General features: G+C 37.7%; 1 protein-coding gene and 1 long non-coding RNA gene across 2 annotated transcripts in view; both read left to right on the top strand.

The window, feature by feature from the left end:
- prkd2 (protein kinase D2) overlaps positions 1–16,677 on the top strand; it is a 40,677-nt gene extending 24,000 nt beyond the window's left edge. The window contains exons 2-19 of the mRNA XM_034701183.1: positions 4,611–4,749; positions 5,062–5,193; positions 5,333–5,532; positions 6,722–6,905; positions 6,995–7,066; positions 7,234–7,251; positions 7,405–7,564; positions 7,651–7,762; positions 8,488–8,565; positions 8,656–8,974; positions 9,298–9,350; positions 9,447–9,519; positions 10,436–10,542; positions 12,439–12,600; positions 12,866–12,964; positions 13,189–13,456; positions 14,112–14,197; positions 15,136–16,677. Coding sequence (XP_034557074.1) covers positions 4,611–4,749; positions 5,062–5,193; positions 5,333–5,532; positions 6,722–6,905; positions 6,995–7,066; positions 7,234–7,251; positions 7,405–7,564; positions 7,651–7,762; positions 8,488–8,565; positions 8,656–8,974; positions 9,298–9,350; positions 9,447–9,519; positions 10,436–10,542; positions 12,439–12,600; positions 12,866–12,964; positions 13,189–13,456; positions 14,112–14,197; positions 15,136–15,357 — 2,484 coding nt within the window. The 3' untranslated portion in view covers positions 15,358–16,677. The remainder of the gene's footprint in view (positions 1–4,610; positions 4,750–5,061; positions 5,194–5,332; positions 5,533–6,721; positions 6,906–6,994; positions 7,067–7,233; positions 7,252–7,404; positions 7,565–7,650; positions 7,763–8,487; positions 8,566–8,655; positions 8,975–9,297; positions 9,351–9,446; positions 9,520–10,435; positions 10,543–12,438; positions 12,601–12,865; positions 12,965–13,188; positions 13,457–14,111; positions 14,198–15,135) is intronic.
- A 3,131-nt stretch (positions 16,678–19,808) lies between these two features.
- LOC117825913 overlaps positions 19,809–21,436 on the top strand; it is a 32,051-nt gene continuing 30,423 nt past the window's right edge. The window contains exon 1 of the long non-coding RNA XR_004633935.1: positions 19,809–19,971. This is a non-coding gene — a long non-coding RNA (uncharacterized LOC117825913). The remainder of the gene's footprint in view (positions 19,972–21,436) is intronic.

The raw sequence follows: 21,436 nt of genomic DNA, 5'->3' as shown, positions 1-21,436 counted from the left end.
TTTCATGATTCACTAATGATAGACAACGCACAGAGCTTAAATTTGGATTTGGGGAAAGTTTAGAACCCCTTCTTATTTGTACATGTGTTGCTTCATCAACCTAAAGACAAAAAAAAGAAAGTATGTATCTGCTGTGAGGGTCTGCTCACCTGAATTACATAGAAAAAAAAAGTTGGTGCTTTCTTTTAGTAGACATGCAGAACGTTTTATTTCTATGTAGTATGCAGTATTTAGTATGTCATTTCATCCCTTTGGTTATGATTAAAATCTCCCTACGCATTGAAAACATAAGATGTGTCCCTGCCACTAACCCACAGGCCTGGATCTGCCAGAGAAGTCAGCTGATAACATGTTTATGGATGATTCAGAATAATTGGTTACTGATTTTGGCAGTACATTCTGCAACAGGATTTTTTTTAATTCTGCAATCACCTCAAGTGAAGTGATCATATTCTCTCTGTCAACATATCCAACCTTTTAGTTGTGGTGGTGTTGTGCTTGAGGCCATTGGCACTCTGAAAAGTCATTTATTTTATGCCAACTTGCTGAACTTACGTTTCTTGGCTTTGTTTTGAAATTATATGTCATTATAAAAGGACCTTTTGCTATTTTTGTGAGACAACACGTCATGAAAAAGGTCAAAGTGTGCAAAATGAACAGTAAGACCGTGAGACAATAACAACATTTAAAGCAATGGATGAATAATTTTAATGAAATGTTAGATTTGATTGAAAATATAAAGGACAGCATCAAATGATAGAACTTAAAACGTTTACTGTTTTATGAAAAATATATGCTAAAATTTGATGTCAGCAACACGTTTCACAAAAGATTCAGTGTACCACCTTTCTTGTAGTTGGGGTTGTATTTATTTTATCAAATTATTTTGTAGTGATTTTGATGCCCTATAAAAACACAAAAGCACATCTGATGTCATAAAGATCTTAACCTGACTAAAGAGAGCACTTTGTTTTGGTAGGAAGTGAAAGAAAGATATAACTTATTCTTTATTAACTTGTACTTTTGAACTTTTTTAAAGGCAGCTTTTTTGAGGGACTCATAGCAATCGCGTAATGTTTCCATTTATGTCTCTCAAAGATTAAATCCTGCGTTATGAAGACTGTGCAACTTTGTAAATTTTATCTTTAGATTGTCCATACATCATTTTTAGCCCAAATATAACCGATGCTTGATAGTCTTTTTGATAGAGCTTAAGTTTGAAACATATAAGTCTTTTGAATCAGCAGCAAGTCCTCTTATGTGGACTTTTATCCTGAATTAAAGTGAAAAAACAATGAATTGGGCAACAATGTACTTATAAGTGCTTCTGTATGCCTGGGTTTACCAATTTTCTTGTTAAAAACAAGATATTAATATTAAAATGTTTAAAATTTAACCTGCAGACCTACTTTTTTAGTTGCGCTTTTAACTGAATTTTATTTTTATTTTTATTTTTAACAGTTTTATTTATTTATTTACTTACTTATTTATTTATTTATTTATTTATTATCTAGTTCACATTTTAGTCACTTTTATTCTACTTTATTTATTTATGTACTTATTTATTTATTTGAAGTATAACATCTTGTGTTCTTTTAATGGTTTAATATTTTAGTGTTTTATTATCCTAGAAATTTATTTTATTGTGGCGATTTTAATTTTCTGTGTTGAGCTCTAACTTCTTATTTTACCTCCAATGTTTCCTCATTAAGATATCATGTGAGCGTTTCCTCAGTTCGTTCAGCAACTTCTTTTTTATTTTTTTTATTTTATTTTTATTGATTGTATTATTATTGTTGCATATATTGTGCTCTTAAACTTAGGATTGTTGGGTGGGTTTGGGGTCGGGGCTGGGGGTGGGATCTTTTTCTTAATTTATTCTATTTTAGGTTGTTTTTATGTACAGCACTTTGTGTTACAATTACTTTGTATGAAATCGCTTTATAAATAGAGTCTTGATTGATTGATTGATTGATTGATTGATTGATTGATTGATTGATTGATTGATTGATTGAAACAGAGAATAAGATAATTTCTTCACTTAAAAAAATGAAAAACAGATGTTTCATGAGGTCGATCATTAAATCTTAGTAGCTGCAACATTAACTGTGACAGCTCTCTGCTTATATACCTGCTTCTGTTTTCTATTTCATATTTGTGAATCAGCTTTGCTTTTTTCAGTACATTTCACAAATACAGATTTAAACAACAGGTACTAACACACACATGTTTGCAAACATCTTTAGCACTGCCAGGTTGTCTGTTCCTCCTCTATGTTATCATCTTTTTGGCGTAAACTGATGATTTTTTTTATGGATGTGATGTTTGTGTTTGTTTCAACATTGTGTGTTGGGGATGTTTGGTTTAAAAAGGCTGTTTTGTGCTCCTTGTGTCATGTTGACTGTGTGGTCAGCAGAAGCCCACTGCTGGGGCGTGGTGGACTCACTGTGTAGCTTGGCAGCGGTACAAACCAGGCCTGCATTTCAGATGTGGTGATGTGGAGCGCCTGTTGGGAAAACTGAGGAGATCATGTGTGTGTGTGTGTGTGTGTGTGTTTGTGTATTTATGTGTGTTTGAGGAGAAAAGCGGGGAAATGGGGGGAAGAGAGAGAGTTGTATGTTTCTGTTTGTAAGCAGGGTGCGTCTGCCGGTAAGTGAGGAGGAGGTGTGTGTGTGTGTGTTTGTATCATTGTGTCGTTCTGAGGTGGAGACCTGGGTTCCTCTTCCTGTAAGTTGTTAGAGCCAGGCCAGATGGTGGATCTCGACTCCAGCAGGGGAAAAACAACAGCAACAGAGGGAGGGAGGGTTTTGTGTTATGTTCAAAACGTCAAACTTAGACTGTTTTCATTCTCCCTGATCTAAACACCCCCACCTGTAGCTGTTGTGTCCTGTGTCCTGTTGTGTGGTGTGTCCACTGGAGTGAAGTGAACCAGACAGTATTAAAGATTCAAGAGAGCAGGGTTGCCCTATGACAGCCTCCTCTGCTCTGCTGACTTCTGACTGACACACTCATCTCTCATATCTCTGGAAGAGCTTCATGGAAACACCTGTGTGTGTATATGTGTGTGTGCAGGTGTATCACAGATAGGAAGATAGGATAAAGTTTCTCTTTTGTCTTTCTTTCCGCATTGACCACGTTGATTAAAATGTGAATCAATCCAGCATACCCTCTGTATTAGCAGTTACACCTGTGCGTGTGTGTGTAGTTGTATATGTGTGTTTGTGTCGGCTGCTTTATATTCCAGGGACTTAGCAGGGCGTGATGGAATTAGTTAAGGATATACTGTAATGTCATATGCTTGAGCACACAAAGACATTGCTGTGTACCTTTATGTACCATGTAGGCCCTTTAGAGTACTGAATGTTCCCAAATGTTGAAGCAGATGTTGCTATAGCCAATGAAAATGAAAGTGCAGTGACTGTGTAGGATGGTGTAGTGTAATGTAAAGTGAGAATTGTGCATTTCTTTATACATTAAGCCTGAAGTGTCCCAAATTTAATATAACAAATTTCATTTTACAGATTTAGTGTAAAAGTAAAAAATCTGTATGGAGGTGACAAAATGTCATAAGCCATAATAGTTCTAGGGGGTTCAATATGAAGTCAGTAATTGGCATGTTAGTGAGTTTTGACAGTACGCAGGAGTAATGTTTGTGTAGGGAGCAAAAAGTGGCGGGATGCATTTGCTGCAATGCACTACATGTGTCCATCAGCTGTCATTTTTATGTTTTAGCTTTCATTTGTCAGTTATGACGGATACCTTAATGCAAGGGAGGCTAATAAGCTGGTAGACGTCCTCTCACAAATTAATTCCCGCTTTTTCAGTCGCAAATTGGAAGTGATGACGCACAGGAAGGATTACTTAGCCGAAAGTCTTTTTTGCTAGGTGTGGACTACACCGGTGTTTCAGTTCTGAGCGTAGTCTATGGTTTTGAGATTGAGGTAAAGGAGAACTGTTGAGTTTCACATAAGCTAATGTCTCAGCAGGTGAGCTTAGAGTTTGATTTTGGAATTTGTATCCCTAGTTTCAAAAAATAAATCAAGACATTGTTCCAAATCACTCCGAAGTTTAAAATGTAAGAGGTCATTTTTGCCTAAAAGATCAAATCACAACTTGTCATAAGTTTGCAATAAGTCTGTTTTGTCATAACATCTCCATGTGTTTCACATAAAATATACTGTACGTAAAAAGAAAAACATTCTATGGTAGCTTTGAGAAACATTGTTAAAGTCCATAAATTAAATCAAATTTTGTGATTCAGTCTTTACATTTTTGAGCATATCAATCATGTAAACAGAAACAAAAAAAAGAAAGGAATGAAAAAAATAGCATTTTATTTTCCTTCTTGAAATGAGTTTAATGGCCTGTTTTTCCCCATCACGGGTTGTTTCTGATTATGCTACACTCTTGGTTTTACTTGACCTGCAGAATATTTTCTGTAATTTAATCACTGGCTACCTTGCAGTAAACATTTATGCACTCAAATATCATTATTATCAATTGTGATTTTTTTTTTACAGAATTCTCACTACTTCTTTTGGCATGATTGTTCCTTCTACATAGCTGAGTTGTCTAACCTACATTTACATTATTTTCTTTGTGTGTTCTAGTTTCCAGAGTGTGGCTTCTATGGCATTTACGACAAGATATTGCTGTTCAAGCATGACACATCAACAAACAACATCCTGCAGCTGGTGAAAGGAGCCAGTGACATTCAGGAGGGAGATCTGGTGGAGGTGGTGCTCTCTGGTAAGAAATTAACTCTCCGCATTTCTCTTTTGTCTATAAGCCACATTCAAATCTGAAGTACCCTCCTTCTCTTTAAATTTCTGTCTCCCTTTGTTGACTGTTGTTACCCCAAATAAAAACGTTTAGTGATTATCTTATTTTCCCTCAAGTCACACTACATTTATCTGCCCTTTTCCTTGCTTTAAGCCAGAAAAAAACCCCATCATTTGTCACTCTGTATCTTTGAAATCATTCATCTGCCATTCAGCTGCAGCAGTGTGATTGTATCTTGACACCCACTGTGACGACACTCTTCTTTATAAAATCTTTTAGCTGCAGCCACTTTTGAAGATTTCCAGATTCGTCCCCATGCACTCAATGTGCACTCGTACCGAGCCCCAGCCTTCTGTGATCACTGTGGAGAGATGCTGTTTGGACTGGTCCGACAGGGACTCAAGTGTGATGGTGAGGAAGCTGAGACAAGCAAAAGGCACTTTGATGTGGTCCACATATTGTCACTTGGAATTGAACTGTAACTCACCAAATGTTCTTCATCCTCTCTCCTGCTCCACTTTGCTTTTTGAATCCATGCTGCCCCCTGCAGGATGTGGACTAAACTACCACAAGCGCTGTGCATTCAGCATCCCAAACAACTGCAGTGGAGCTCGGAAACGGCGTCTGTCCACCACCTCGCTGAGCAGCAGCCAGTCCCTGCGTCTCTCCACCACTGAGTCGGTGTACAGTGTCTCGACGGCCTCCACCTGCTCAGAGGAAACCAGCCTTGTCCGCTCACACACACAAATGGTACTGCTGGACTCAACATCCTGGTCTGTTAGAGCTATTAAACTAAAAGAGGTTATATTATGTATAACACCAAATCAAACAGCTGTGTTAAAATGTAACAGCAAAAACATAGGTGAAAATACTTACAGTTAGTTATATCACTGTAACTAACTGTACAGTGAGTACAGTGAGTGTTACCATGACGTAACATTTTTCAGTTTAGTTTATCTACCTTATTATGAATAAGAAGATGATGGAGGCAGGCCATTAATTTGTAGAGGACACAAATTATTTATGCAGCTATGAACTATGTTTATTTGTATCAACTGCAGAACTGGTTGCTCCTGTATGTGAGTGATGCCTTCAAAGAGTAATTGGCTGGTAGTTCTGCAACTTTTCTGATTTTATCCAGTCCAATTGTTTTGCTGGGGAACTGCAGAAGGACAGTAGATAAGGAGTGGGTTGTGAACATAGTGGAGCCTTTGGTGGCTAAACAGGCAGATATTGTCAGCCAGGAGTTGGTAGAGACCAAAAACAGAGCTACAAGAGAGTGCAGCACTAGACTTACAGTACATTGAGGGCTTGGTTATAAAGGCTTGTTATATAGTACTTTCATACACAATAGCATGCAGTCCAAAGTGCTTCACAACAAAAGTGTTTGTTTTTTTTAAATAGTGAAAAAATAAAAAATAAAAAGTAATTAAAAATGTTTAATACTAAAATGATTAAAATAGATAATTAAAAACAATGGAGTAAAATAGTTAAATAAATAGAAGTCAGAAAAATCATTTAAAACCAATACAATTTGAATAAAACAAAATAAATACTAAAAAAATTTAACTTTTGTGAAGTCAACAGAAACATTGACTGAACCCTTAAATCCCTCTGAGTTAAAGGCCAGATTACAAAGGTAGGTCTCAAGTTTCCTTTCAAAAACACACAGAGAGCTTGCTGCTTAACATCCAAAGACAGAGAGTTCCAGAGTTTTAGATTAAGCAATAACATTGCTCTGTTTTGCTGTTTATGTTAATAAGCACCTTGCAATTTAAGTCCAAGGATTAAAAAAAAAGAAGTTTGGGGCGATGACATTTTAAATCAATTCTTTAAACTCATTAATTTGGGAAAGTTATCTTCCTTCTTGCCAAAGTTAAATTGAAATGTTCTTGCCAGACAATCTGTTTCATTGCTAATTTCTTCCTTACCCTGCCAGCCGCGAACCCCTAGTGACGCCAGACGCTTCTACACAGGCCGACCTGTACATCTGGACAAAATCCTGATGAGCAAGGTGAAGGTGCCCCACACGTTCGCTGTCCATTCATACACACGACCGACCGTGTGCCAGTACTGCAAGAGGCTGCTTCGAGGACTCTTCAGACAGGGCCTTCAGTGCAAAGGTGACAACAAAGAGGACTTTTAAGATGTCATATATGATAAGCAATGTTATGTAACATGACTAGAAGTAATTGTGTTTGGTTTCTTTCAGACTGCAAGTTCAACTGTCATAAACGCTGTGCGTACAAAGTTCCTAATGACTGCCTAGGGGAGACCATCGGAGGTGAGGGAAGATACTAATCAAACACATTTCTTCATGTTTTATTATTTTCTCCTCTAACCCTGCATGTTTGCACTGTAACAATCAGATTACATTTAAAATCATATACAATATAACACAGTATCTAACAAGACTGAAACTCACTGCAACTAATGTTTTTATCTTCTCAGAAAACAGAAGTAACTGCGGTGAGTATCATCAGAACTCAGTGTTGATGAATGTACTCTTCCTATAGAGTTAGTTGTAGTAATAGTAGCAAGTAGTTTTTTCTCAATATTTTAAACATATTCTCAAAAAGTTTTGCAGAACTAAACTTTTCTTTGTGCTCTTTTGCACTGCAGACATGTTGAGCCCCAGTGCGGACCCTGAGGTGCCTATGGACTACAGCACGGAGTACGATGCTGGAGACAAGTCTTCAATGGATGACTCAGATGAGGCCTGCAGCATCCCTGGATCCTTCTCTCCTGACAACAACCAGGCTGGAATCAGTGGAGACCAGAAGTACGAGGAAATTAAATTAAGAAATATTAATTCCAGATATAGCTGTTGACCTGCTGACCTCCTGTGTTCTATCCTTCTTTTTCCAGTGTTAACATCCCTCTGATGAGGGTGGTTCAGTCGGTGAGACAGACAACCCGCCGCTCCAGTACAGCTATTAAGGAAGGATGGATGGTTCACTACAGCAATAAGGACACACTGGTAAAATACATTACCCATAGTCTTGATGTTTTTGTCATACATGCATGCATATTTTAATCCATTTAAACCCATTTATATCTCAGATTTATTGCAACAATAATGTTCTGTTTTGTTGTCTTTGCACTCACTCTGAGACCTAATGGACCTTCTTCTGATTGGTCTATCTTTTCTATTAGGACCTTGTTCATTTAGTTTGTGCTTTCATGTATAATATTGCTTCCTTTTTATATTTCTGAGTGCATGCATGTGTGTGCGTGCATGAAAGAAATAAAAACTGAAGGCTGATGATGGGTCCAGCTCACCTTGAGAACAAAACAGCACTCAGTGGATGTTCAAATTCAAACTAAAAGCACATTTCCTGCCTTTTCTTCTCTTTAATGGATCTCAAAGTAACTTTTCTGCCTATCAAGCCTTGCTTGATTTTCTCTTCTGGCTTTGCTAACACACTCTTTTTCTGTCCTTTCCCTTGTGTCTCCCTCTTCTCTTGTTATTTCCACCTTTTTTCTTGCAGCTTATTTTCATGTTCATCCTTCTTCTCAAGTGGTCAAGTCTTCTCTTTTGCTGGACATCAACTTCATATTTGAATGCATCCGAATGGATCGCTGAACTTTGTCCAAATCCTTATCCCATATCTGGCACTGTGTCCTCTCTCATTCTTACCCCCAAAACTCCTGCCTCACTTTTTGTTTGCCCCACCTCGTAACACCCTACTGCGCTCCCAACAGAGAAAGAGGCACTACTGGCGTCTGGACTGCAAGTGCGTAATCCTTTTCCAGAACAACACCTCCAACAAATACTACAAGGTAAATATACGGTCCCCCAGCGAAACCAGCAGTCTTAAGTCATTGATTCGAAGTTTGGAACATTTTTTTCACTGCTCCATTTCTCTGCAGGAGATCCCTCTGTCTGAAATCCTGGAAGTTCGACCTGCGGGCAACTTCACACTCGTCCCCCCCGGCACAAACCCTCACTGCTTTGAGCTCATCACAGGCACCATGTGCTACTTTGTAGGGGAGGACCCCAACACTCTCCCCCCTCCGTCCCCCAGCAACCCACAGACTTTCCCCCCTCAGACCCCTCCTTCTCCCAGCCAAGTTGCTCCCAACAGCGGAATTGGGCGTGAGGTGGCAAAGGCGTGGGAAAGCGCCATTCGGCAGGCACTCATGCCATCCATCTTTCAGGATGCACCAGCTGAGGGGAACACACCACACAGTAAGTTTAGAACAGGTGGTGCATTTGAGGGGCTCCTGATCAAACAAGGTGTTCAAGTAACTCTGGACCAAATGTGAAAAAATCTGCATGACAAGATTAACTTGAAAAACTGTATTTTTAGAAATCCTCTAACCCCAAATTAAGTTGCCAAAACATTTATGCAAACAAAAATCTGGATCCTAAGGTTGCGTGTGTTATCACAGGTTCATTTTTTTAATTCAAGGTTGAGCTAAGTTCTAAAATTTGAGTAAAACACTTCTTGAAATTCAGAGCACTTTATCTTGTTTATCACTTTATCTGTTTTCCTTCCTGCTTTTTTTCAGGACAAGCCTCGATTAGCATATCAGTGTCCAACAGTCAAATTCAAGAGAATGTGGTATGAATTTTTTTGTCAATTTATAATCTTTCTTCCATCTTTTAAAATTTACCCAATAGCATCATTATGATTTTATAACATTTTTCTCTCCAATAGGATATTGGTATGGTGTATCAGATTTTTGCTGATGAAGTGCTGGGATCTGGGCAGTTTGGAATCGTGTATGGAGGTACATACATTGATGTCAAGTGATAGTGACTTAGCAATAGATTGCTACATTTTCCCCTATGTCCGAAATGAGTAAAATGGAAAGGCTGTATGGGCTTATACAGGATTTTATTTCAAGTTTTAAAAAAAAATGGAAACACAAGGCAGTAAATCACAAATCCCATAAAACATGGAACAAACTAATACAGAGATGTTTGTATGCCAAAGAGTACATATGCCTTTAAAGGATAACCCCACTGATTTAAGTGTGTAACTTTTTGCATCACCCACACCCTTTGTCCAAACATTCTGCAGGGGGGTTGCATTGTGGGTAATGTAGGCTACAGTTGTTTGATCCCTGTGTTACAAATTGCCTTCATTTTACTGTAAAAAATTCAGCAGCTGCTCTTGAAATGTACATACTTTATATGCAGCATTTGTAAAATTCAGACACAGTACTTTGTAAGTACTTTGTGTCATGAATTTTGAACCCCTTGCTTGTACTTTCATCGAAGTTGACAAAAAAATTGAAAGCTGTTGAAAACATCAAAACATTCGTAACTAATTGCTAATAATGTATGTGAGGGGTAGTATGATCAGTATGAAAGGTTGCAGGGCAGATTAACCAGAGAGCTGTGTCTGTTGGCATAATACAAGATGCATGAACAGGGAGATCTTGAGATGTTTGGCACATTCATTGGGGCACACTAAAATCTTTTCTGGCATACTCAGAAGTCTGAAAGTGTGGGAATTCAAGCAGGAACAATATCTCTTGTTCTTCAGTTTCACATCCATCTTGAGACACACTACAAATGATTGCCACTTTATGTCAGAGGAGTATTATTTTAGGGCTCTTGATTTCTGGGCCCAGTGTATATCAACATGTGCTAGCTCATTTGAAAACCAACTCTGTTTCTGACACTTCTTTTCTTCATCAGGAAAGCACAGGAAGTCTGGGAGGGACGTAGCTGTCAAAGTCATTGACAAACTTCGCTTTCCTACAAAGCAAGAGAGCCAACTGAGGAATGAGGTGGCCATACTGCAGGTAAACCCAAAACCACAAACCAGCTGGTATACCAAGTTGAGAGATTATCCTCAAATAGAGAGAGACCAAAGCCCAGTCCCAATGTCCACACTCACTAACTTTGAAGCATGTTCCATCTAAGTCCGTGAGGCCTTAGGACTGTCCCACAGTCAAATCTTGCGTGAGGGACCTCTTGCAGACTTTTTGAGCCCTTTGTGCACCCCTTCCGTTAGTGGGCATAACTGCAGACTTAGCATAAGGGAATTACCCATAGTTCATAGCATTGTGCCATGAAATAGGGGAATCCCAGGGGAAGCACCGCATGCATGGAGGGGTAAACAAAATGCCATAAGACAGATATAAAAAAGACGGGAAACAAGAAGCATGGAAGGTGCAACCAATGTTGATGTTTAAAAAATATATATTAGCCTGTAAGTATAATTATATAAACAGGCCTCAATCAACCTAAATGTATATATCTTAATGCATACGTGTATAAACTACTTTATATATTTGTTTAAATTGTGTGGTTACATTGATAGATTGGCAAATACTTCTCAAGTATGCACAACAAGAGCCTGGCTCACATGGAAATCAGGTAGTTGGTACCTTCAGCACAATGCATTTGAGGAAATGTGATGCAGGCTATGTGAGAAGTCACAAAGTGCTGTCCCATTCCTAGTTTTATCATTTTGCTGCCTTGTGTACTCAATCACTTTCTAGATGGTGGGAAAGGGGTTTAGGTAGGAGATTGAGATTCAGCCCAAAAGTTAGTTTCAAGTTATTTGAAAATCATACGTCCACTACACACTACTTATCGAACCCTACACTGGTGAGGACTGGCAGTAGTAGAGCCAGAGTATTTATACTGCAGGAGCTTGATGAGCAAAGGGTCTTAAGTGTGCAGGTTGATTTGCAGTAGGAGTGGGATTCAGTGCCACACCAGACAGATAGAACAGTAAATAAATCAACAACACACACACTGAATATTAAATAAAGAGTCAGATGTTGTAAGACTGTTAAGTATTTTTGGAAAGACATCTTGACACCCAAGTGCAGGAAACAAATCAGCAATTATAGGAGCAGAAACATTGATCTAATTTGTAAGGTAATGACACTGTCATTTTAAGTGTGACTTGCACAACAAGCATGTTTGGTGTCGATATAAGATGGGGCATCTGACTGAAGCTTCAGAATGCCTCTTGAACATAAAAAATATTTAATGAAGTTGTTTCCCAATACTTACTTTTTTGAGATTCTTTCATATTTTAATGGTTTTGTATTTTCCCTTTTATTTGTGATCATTTCATACAAAATAAACCATTGTATGATGAACCAGAGTCAGCTGGTTTTCATGTGCAGTCTCCTCGTTTTTGTAATACTCAAGAAAAAAATATGCATTTCATTTTCTCCTTCTTGCAAGAAGTGCAGAACATTTCTCACCAGCAGATGGCGACAGACATACAGTCTTTCTTTCTTTCTCCTCATTCTCACCGTCCCTAAAAGACCTGACTTCCTCTTCAGCTTGACTGTTTCTCACTTGTTCTGGTAGATTCAGAGGTTTGAAGTGAAAGTAGGTTTTAAAAATGGATACTCTCGTGTCAAACTGACACATGGAGAAAAATTGTCCTCAGGCAGGGGAACATTTTATGGTATTTTTCAGTGAAACTACTTCATAATCAATTTTCTGTTCTCCCTGCTGTTTCACATTCCTCTCCTGTGGTCTTGTCTCTGCTGACACTGTCCGTCTCAGTCCCTTTCTCCTTTTCACTTCAACTCACTCTTTGTTACGCTTTCTCACTTTTAATCTGCTTCCCTATTTGACTCTTTTTTTCTCTTTCACCATCTTCCCATGTTCTTCTCTTTTCAGTAAAACCACAAATGACTTGTCTCCCTTCTCTCCTCTCCTTTTCTCAGAGTTTACGTCACCTAGGCATTGTGAACTTGGAGTGCATGTTTGAGACTCCGGAGAAAGTGTTTGTGGTGATGGAGAAGCTGCACGGTGACATGTTAGAGATGATCCTTTCCAGTGAGAAGGGCAGACTGCCCGAGAGGCTCACCAAGTTCCTCATCACACAGGTGTGTATGTGCCAGAGCTTAAAAAAGGATTGTTTAAGTGAGAATATATATATGCTATGACACAAAGAGTGTCAGTGTTGTCATAGAATAGTTTCAGTGACGTGCTAATGTCGCAGTATCAACAGATCTGTGGTTTTGCTCTTTCTATCTGTATATTAAGTGCGTCATGTTGGGAGGTCTGTTTTTTTTTATATTGATCAGAGTAACTTCAAATGTTTTCATATCCTGTTTTTGTGGTTGTGGTTATGCATCTTTGTGCGTCTAGATCCTTGCAGCTCTGAGACATCTCCACTTTAAGAACATTGTTCATTGTGACCTGAAACCAGAGAACGTGCTGCTCGCCTCTGCTGATCCCTTCCCCCAGGTACACACATGCATGCAAATGGGGGGACACATACACGCTCACACCACAAACACTCATTCTCATGTGTAGCAGTTGTGGTTTTCAGATGACCTACTGCGTCAGTTAAAACTGAAGCGCATGTGTTTTCTCTCATCGATATGCTATTCTTAATATATCTGTGAACAAGGGGACTTCCTTTTCTCATGTTATTAATGTCACAACCTGACTCTGTTTCTGTTTCTCAGGTGAAGCTATGTGACTTTGGATTTGCCCGCATCATCGGCGAGAAGTCCTTCCGCCGCTCTGTAGTTGGGACCCCGGCTTATCTGGCGCCTGAGGTTCTGCTGAACCAGGGCTACAACCGCTCGCTAGACATGTGGTCGGTCGGCGTCATCATGTATGTCAGCCTGAGTGGGACGTTCCCTTTTAACGAGGATGAGGACATCAATGATCAGATCCACAACGCAGCCTTCATGTACCCTCCCAACCCCTGGAAACAGATCTCTAGTGATGGTAAACATAGAGTACACATTTAACCCGATTCTACAAGTGCCGAAAAAGAATGCAGTCCAATTCAAGAGCTCTGTGATGATTAGTGTTTGTTAAAGCTGAATCAGAGAGGTGCTGATTCAGCGTTATGGTCACTTTGGAGGGTTTGTTACTGTTGAACTTAACTGAGTTATACACAGAGGTTTTTTCTATTAGTTTGTCCACCCTGCTGTATAACTTGAATTCAGTTGCACAACAGCACAAACTACATCCCCATAATAATCGTAAAGTGATTTAAACCTGTAGGAATTTATACAGGACTGCTGTTGTTGCATTTCTAGCTTTATTAAATGAACTATGTGCATAGGAGGAAGGTTAACATGAAGTTTGAAAATAGGTCATGTATCCTCCTTTAATATCAAATCTTTGTATTTCGCAATAAATTTTGTAAAAATAACCTGTCCCTTTAAGGAACTACTAGTGTTTCCCTCCGGATCACGATGATGATAGTAATCTCAAACTTACTTCCTCTTTATGTCATGCTTGATTTACCTCAACAGGCAGCAGCAACAGAATATCAGCACAGATAAAGCATGTTTTTAATGACTTCATGTTTCTTTTTTACCGTCACCAGTCAGTTTCCTTTTGTAAAACGATCTTTGTGCTTTTATGTCTCCAGCAATCGACCTGATCAACAACCTGTTGCAAGTCAAGATGAGGAAACGCTACAGTGTGGACAAGAGTCTCAGTCACGTGTACTTACAGGTAACATTTATAAAATACCCTTTGTGACATCTTAAAAAGTGAGCTGCATCGTATACACCAGTACGACCAACACACAAGTAAAAAATGAACAAAGGGCGCTTTATTGTCTTAGGATATATACCCAGAAGATGGCGCTTGGAGAAACAAGTGGCTGCTTCATAACATAGTGAAGAGGATGAGTCTAGTGCTACATTTAGTCAGCTTTTCCCCCTCATTAGGTTATAAATCTTATAGCAGACTGGTTTGTTTGAAAAGATCCTTTTATTTAAGAAAAGTGATCTAAGAAAATAAAAATGTCAAATGGCCTGACACTTTCATGGTCTAACACAATACCAGTCCAATCATTTTTCCCTTATTCACTCTAGTAGTGGAGTGGAAATTCACAAAAACATCACGTTTCTTTGACTTCTGAAAACCCCGCACTTAAAAACTGAAGCCATTGCAGAGCATTACAAACAGAAACACAAGGAGTGTGCAATCATAACCAAGCAGCCAGATGCCAGCTCAAGGCTGATATTTTGGAACATTACTGAGGATAGACTGGCTCTGAAAATTATGTTTTTCATTCACTCATCACGGCTCTTAATGTCTCCTTCAAATGAACGTTGAGCGGTGGAAAAACAGGGCAGCGAAAGCAAATCCGCTGTGGTTGTTGTTGTTTTGGGTGGAAGAAAATCTATTATTTAGCTTCAGTGTCACGGCCAAACTGAATTTGGTTAAGGTGTCATTTTTAAAATATCCTTGGAGGCCTTCAGTCTAGCTGAGGGATCATTCCGGTTTTATTTCAGCACATCTATACGTGCACATATATAGGATCCTAATGTGACTACTGGATGATGTGCTGCAACATATTAAACCCCATTAACTATAATCTAATTCCAAGGCTCTTCAAAACTGAAACTTCCTCCCTGTGTTTACTCCCATTTCTCATTTCTCAGGACTATCAGGCATGGCTGGACCTGCGAGAGCTGGAAACCAAACTCGGCGGACGATACATCACTCATGAGAGTGACGACAGCCGCTGGCAAGCGTTTGCTAACGAACACACTCTGCCTTACCCTGCTCACCTCGTGCCTCCTCCTCCCGCTCCTGCCTCTGATGAAGAGGGTGGGGAGGATGCAGACATGCAAGGTCTTACTGAGAGGGTCAGCATCCTCTGACACCCAGCAACAGGAAAAAGAGGACTCAAGCTCTTGCGGGAAGATGGCAAGAAGTAGGAAGAGGAAATGAAGATGTGGTCCTCTGCCCTGACCTTGAAAAAGACATAAAGTTAGAAAAAGAATGACGTGGTTTGTGTCCAGCTGTAAAGACTTTCACATTTGCAAACTCTCAACTTGTTCATATAGGTCCTTCTTTGTTTTTTTTTTAATTATAGAGGGGCAACTGTTGAGCTTAAAATCTGACTTCTGAAGACAGATTTGCAGGTTCAGTTGTCAAACTTTAAACCAGAATGAGGCACAGAAATAAGAGCTTGATGTTTTTCTGCTTTTCATAAAAAAAACATTGAAGTGAAGCAGGTAATGCCATTTAATTACAAGTAAAAAATGAGTTTTTTTATTGAGGTATCTTTCAAAATGAATTACAGTTTAGTTCGAAAAAGAAACTGCACCCTATTAAAAGAGACATCATATTAGTTTTAGTATCATATAACTAGACTGAGTGGAATAGCAGTCCCACTTGTGACTTTAGTCAACACCGGTTCAATCTTGTTGCAGAGATGGAGGGCTTTAAAGTGTCAAAAGACTTCCTCTCTACTGGTAATTACTCATATGCAGGCAAGAATGCGAACCTATCTGTATTCACAAATGCATTCCCATAAAATTAAAGCCCTGACGAGAAAACTGAAAGTATTGATCCGGTGACTGAAATCCTCCCATAATTACCACTAGTTTTGTGCCACAGTAGACTCTTTGGAAACATATGTGATTACAGATGTCATTGTGGTTTTAAATGAACTCCAGTTTAGGGCCGCTATTATGCTTTTTTTACTGCTATGTGAGTCACATTAGCCACAATGACTGTAACTGAATGGCGAAAATTGCTTCTATTATGTTGCCCACTCTATAATCCATCTTTGAAAGTATATTTATACAGTGAATAACACTTCCTCACAGATAATGTATAATAGATTCAAATACTGATACCCTGGCACATAAATGGATTCCTCTTTGAAACAGCTTCATGTTTATTGTTCAGAAGAGCAGACATCTCCCTACAATGTATGAGCATAGATGGACAGCCTGGGTTACAAAACTAGATTTGGAGAATGTTTGTAGTTTGGTCATTGTCAATATGTTGCATGTTTCTGTGAAGTAGGATTATTTAGATATACATTTTAAACATACTGTAGTTATGATGGTTCATTATACATATGTATAACCTGAAGCTTATGTAGTTGTTTAATATTCCTAGACTGTGTATGACATGTTTAAAGGATAATCCTAGCCTTTGTAACAGATAATACAAACACTGAAAATATATTTTTTTTGTCTGGGAGTTTTATTTTGTCATTCATCTGCAAATAAATGTCATCATGACACAGTAATGTTGGGCCCTCTAGAGAGAAAACTCTCATTAAACTGAGCAGGCATTAATGTACGATGATGATTCACTTCTCAAACACTTGTCAGTTAATACAGACAGTTTGCTTTCTCTCAAATTGTTAGGACCATTACTGTCACACAAGCCTCTTACAGTGGAAGACAGACTGCATTGTGTGTGCACATGTCTTCCACTGTAAGAATTGTTGCAGATTGTTCTCCAAGATATTTCTACTGTAATTTCTGCTTTCTTGTACTCCCCTTACGGTGCAAATGCCTTGAGAATGTTCTTGTTTGAACACATAAAACGAGGATTTTAAGATGTGAAGGACTTGTGCATGTGTTTAAGTGCACATAAAAAAAATGTACAGCTGTCAGAGAACCATGACAACATGTCAAGCAAATTACACCTCACAGCATGTGAGTGGCTCTTAAGAGGACTCTGTGGCTCTACTGTAGAGGCAGCGTGAGAGAATTGTTTTCCAATCTGTGTTGAGGGCACTACAGACAGCTACTCCAGGGAGAAAGGGCACCCTCGCTCATCCTACACTGAATCCATTATCATTGCCAAATTGTTTTGAATAATACGATATTTCCATTTTCCCCTCTTGTGATGTTTCTTTCAGAATTTGGCAGTTTTTTTTCCCTATGGACACTGTCTTTACAGTGTTGAGTTGAATGCAAAAGAACCCGAGAGAGACTTGTGCCTGGCACCAGCACTAAAGTGTCTATTTAGCTTCTTCCCCTCTGTGAAAAAGATACACCCATCTTACTAATTGTAATATAAAAGGGATCTTAAATTTCATGGAGAGCTCTCTATTTTCCTGTCAGTATTACTGCTTATTATTTTAAGCAGTGCTTTGGTGGATGATCCTGCTGCAGAAAATAGTGTATGGGATCATCTCAGGATGAGCTAACACAGAAAAATTCATGATTATGTCACTTTGTGCTTGTTGATATCTTTTAATAGTTTTCAGACATTTCTTTTTCTGCTAAGCATACAACTTAGTAAGATTAGTTCATTGTTTTTTGATTAACAATAACAATAAGTGGTGTGCTAATTTTTTCCTCTTCATCACAACAGAAAGATGCAGAAGAAACATGAGTAAAATGCTTGATTATCATAAGCCAATATCTTTGAATGAAGCGATTCAAGTTTATTTGAACTAAACAAGGAATTCACTTATTATTTGGTGTAACATATTTCCAAATCAAGATTAATCTACCTTGTTGGAAATGTAAATATAATTCTGACTAAATTTTAGAATATTGACTAAAGTAGATGTAGTGTAGTATTTCAGGGTCGTAAGTATCCCTGCCTCCTGAGAGAACCATCAACTGAAACACTGCAAGCGAACACACAAAATAAAAACCTCTGTTTTCTCTAAAAATGTTTAGTCTATAATCCTGTAACATGATCACAAAATTTGATTGCACTTTCCTCAGCTGTTATGATTGCAGAACCAATGACCTGCAGTTTGGCCCATAATAAGTACATCAAAATGCTTTGCCAGCTGCTGAGTTTGCCCTTGCACTTAGCCGTAATGCACTTTAAAAGGGAAGAACTCAGCAGTGCAAAACAGTTAGCAAAATTACAGAAAATTGCTTAGCACTTCAGGTTATCAGACATAGTCAAAACTTAATGGTGCACCAGAGCTCATTTAACATTGCACCTGGAGGTCTATGCAAATAGTCTAACTTTGTGGGAGATCTTTGAGAATGAAGTATTTTTTTCGTTTATGAATTGCATTGTGCTCAAAGAATAGTTTATGGTAGGATGCAACCTTTTTTGATCAATCTGATTCCAACAGATCATATCCAGAAAAGCACTTAAAACCAAACCATAGGATTTCTAGGATTACAAACTATAGGAAAATATTGTCTATGACAATTTTTTGAAAAGATAAGCAATTAAAATGATGCAGAAATCTATCTGCGTAAAATGAAGTATGAAATGAATACTCTTGCAATGTTAACTCACATACAGTTGTGCTCATAAGTTTACATACCCTGGCAGAATTTATGGTTTCTTGGGTAGTTTCTGTTGTCTTTATGATATAAAAAGAGTAAACACAGTTGTTTGATAAAAAAAATTGCTTCACTCAACCACTAACCATGTGTGAAAAAAAAGTTTTTCTCTTATCATTCATCTTCTCTGAAAAATGGCCAAAAAAATCACAAATTCTGCCAGGGTATGTAAACTTCTGAGCACAACTGTATGTACCAATTTGGCATAAAATTGTTAATTGTGATAAAAAAAATACTTATTTTTTTTGCTTATATATATATATAAACAAAAACTTAAATTAACCATCACCTTATTTACCTCATAAATTTTACTGCATATGGCGACAGCTGATAACTTTAGTGCAGTATGATTGGTGAGTTCACTTTGCTCTACTCAACTCAACTCAACTTTATTTATAAAGCACCTTTCATACATAAAAAAACATGTAGCCCAAAGTGCTTCACAGAGTAACAGACAGTCAGAAAACAACAGCAATGGTAAAATTATGAAAGGCATGATTAAAAAAAAGAAATACTTAAAAAATAGGTAAGAAAATAAGAAAATCAACACTGTAAAATTAATAAAATAAGTAAGAGTGGAAAGAAAAGTTAAAAATATAAAAATAAGTAAGAGTTAATGAGATCAGATGAACACAAAATAAATAAGATAAATAAATACATGTTAAAACAATGGTTTAGATAATAATGATTAAAATAATAATAATAATAATGATTAAAATAATAATAATAATAATAATAATAATAATAATAATAATAATAACAATAATAATAACAATAATAATAATAATAATAATAATAATAATAATAATAATAATAACAATAATGCAGTCCAGGGCTAAAATAAACTACTCCAAATTAAAAGCTAGATTAAAAAGGTAAATCTTAAATTTCCCTACATGTTAGACAACCAAGACAACGCTCTGACAGTTTCTAATCCAGGAGTTACCACAAGTGTACAACTGATTAGGTGAAAAACAATAGTCTTGTGCTGGTAAGTTCATCATAGATCGCATTACTTGTGTTTTCGCTCAGAAACTCGGTAACGTGTGTATGATGTCTGTGGTGTGGCGTTCACTGACTGCTATTTCACCCGCATTCAGGATGCTAACTACTAGCAGGTGAGGACGTCCAGAAGCCACAAATGGAGGGTCATTTTGACGTCGAGAAGGACCAGAAAAGGACTGATCAACAAGCTGCCTAAAAACTGTAAGTTTGCATCAGACGAGCTGAAGCTGCTTCTTTTGCAGGTGCCACAGGGAAGTAGTTTGTACTCTGTGTGAAGAAGTTTGTAAATCGACAGATGCATTTTGTGGTGACTAGGCAAGCTGCTTTAACATTTAAAACTTACTGTGGATGTTTATTACAGGTGTTTGTAAATATATTCTTCCTACTTAATTGGGACATTTCAGACATCCAAAATAACACTCTTACTCTCCAAAATAATTGTCTTTTTGGATACCTGTGGTGCCATTCTTTTTTTTTTTTTTAAACCATGTTTTTATTAAGATTTTCAGAAAGTTTTACAGAGCCTAAAGAATAAAGTCAGACAGAAAAACAAACAAACAAACAACAAACACTCAAAAAAACACAAAACAAAACAAAACAAAACAGGGCTTACATTATCCTACATGGCTTTTAAGCAAGCTTCATTACAATTAACATAATGAAAGTCATCTAATAAATCACTTTTACAAGCATCACATAGCATATGTCTAATAAGGATTCTCTAGAGCAGGGGTTCCCAAAGTGTGGGTCGGGACCCCCTGGGGGGTCACGAGACACAGATGCGGGGTCATGAGATGTCTTCCAGAATGTTTTTTTTTTCTTAATTATCTAAAAATAGTACATTTTATCCATTATGGTAAAAAAATAGTAGCTAACCTAGAAATAAAACCTTGAAAATAGAAAATGTAATGAGTTTTCTGCCTTTCTTTTTGCAAGATGACTCCTAAGTTTAGGGTTAGTGAACACTTAATTATCAAAAGCATCAGTAGCAGTTAGAGATGTGAAAAAATATCGATAAAGCAATTTATTGCGATACTTTGAGCTCCAATATGATATCGATATTTCAACTCTTAATATCGATATTTTTGTAATAACAAAAATTCACATTTTAGCCGAGTTGGAACTAAGCTGGAAAAGTTGTTTTCAATCAAATAGTCTTGACTTAATTTGTCCTTTCAATTTTGAGTAATAATGTGTAATTTACATATACACCATCCCTATTTTTTCTTAGTTTACTGTGTAGAGTATCGCAATATATCACAATATTGTTATATATCGTGATACTATCGTATCGTGACCCAAGTATCATGATGCATATCGTATCGTGAGGTTCTTGGCAATACTCACCCCTAGTAGCAGTAGGTTAATTCATAAACGCACAGGAAACAGCAACATGCTCATATAGGTAGGTTAATTTCTGCAGACCAGCTAAATGAAGCTACATTAAATCCCTTTGAGGGACAGTGGGGGTCGCGAGTCTTTGGCACTAAAATTTTGGGGGTCGTGGGCTGAAAAGTTTGGGAACCCCTGCTTTAGAGTATGCCACCAACATACTGTAATATTTGACAACCCACTCTTAATAGAAATTCTAAAGGATGTAGTGATTCACAGTACGGATTAACAGCGCAATTATTAAAAAGCAGACATTCACAAGTATGAATGGAAG

The sequence above is a fragment of the Notolabrus celidotus genome, chromosome 14 (genome assembly GCF_009762535.1).
Source record: "Notolabrus celidotus isolate fNotCel1 chromosome 14, fNotCel1.pri, whole genome shotgun sequence".
NCBI lineage: Eukaryota > Metazoa > Chordata > Actinopteri > Labriformes > Labridae > Notolabrus > Notolabrus celidotus.
This window is presented reverse-complemented; position numbering and strand designations above follow the sequence as displayed.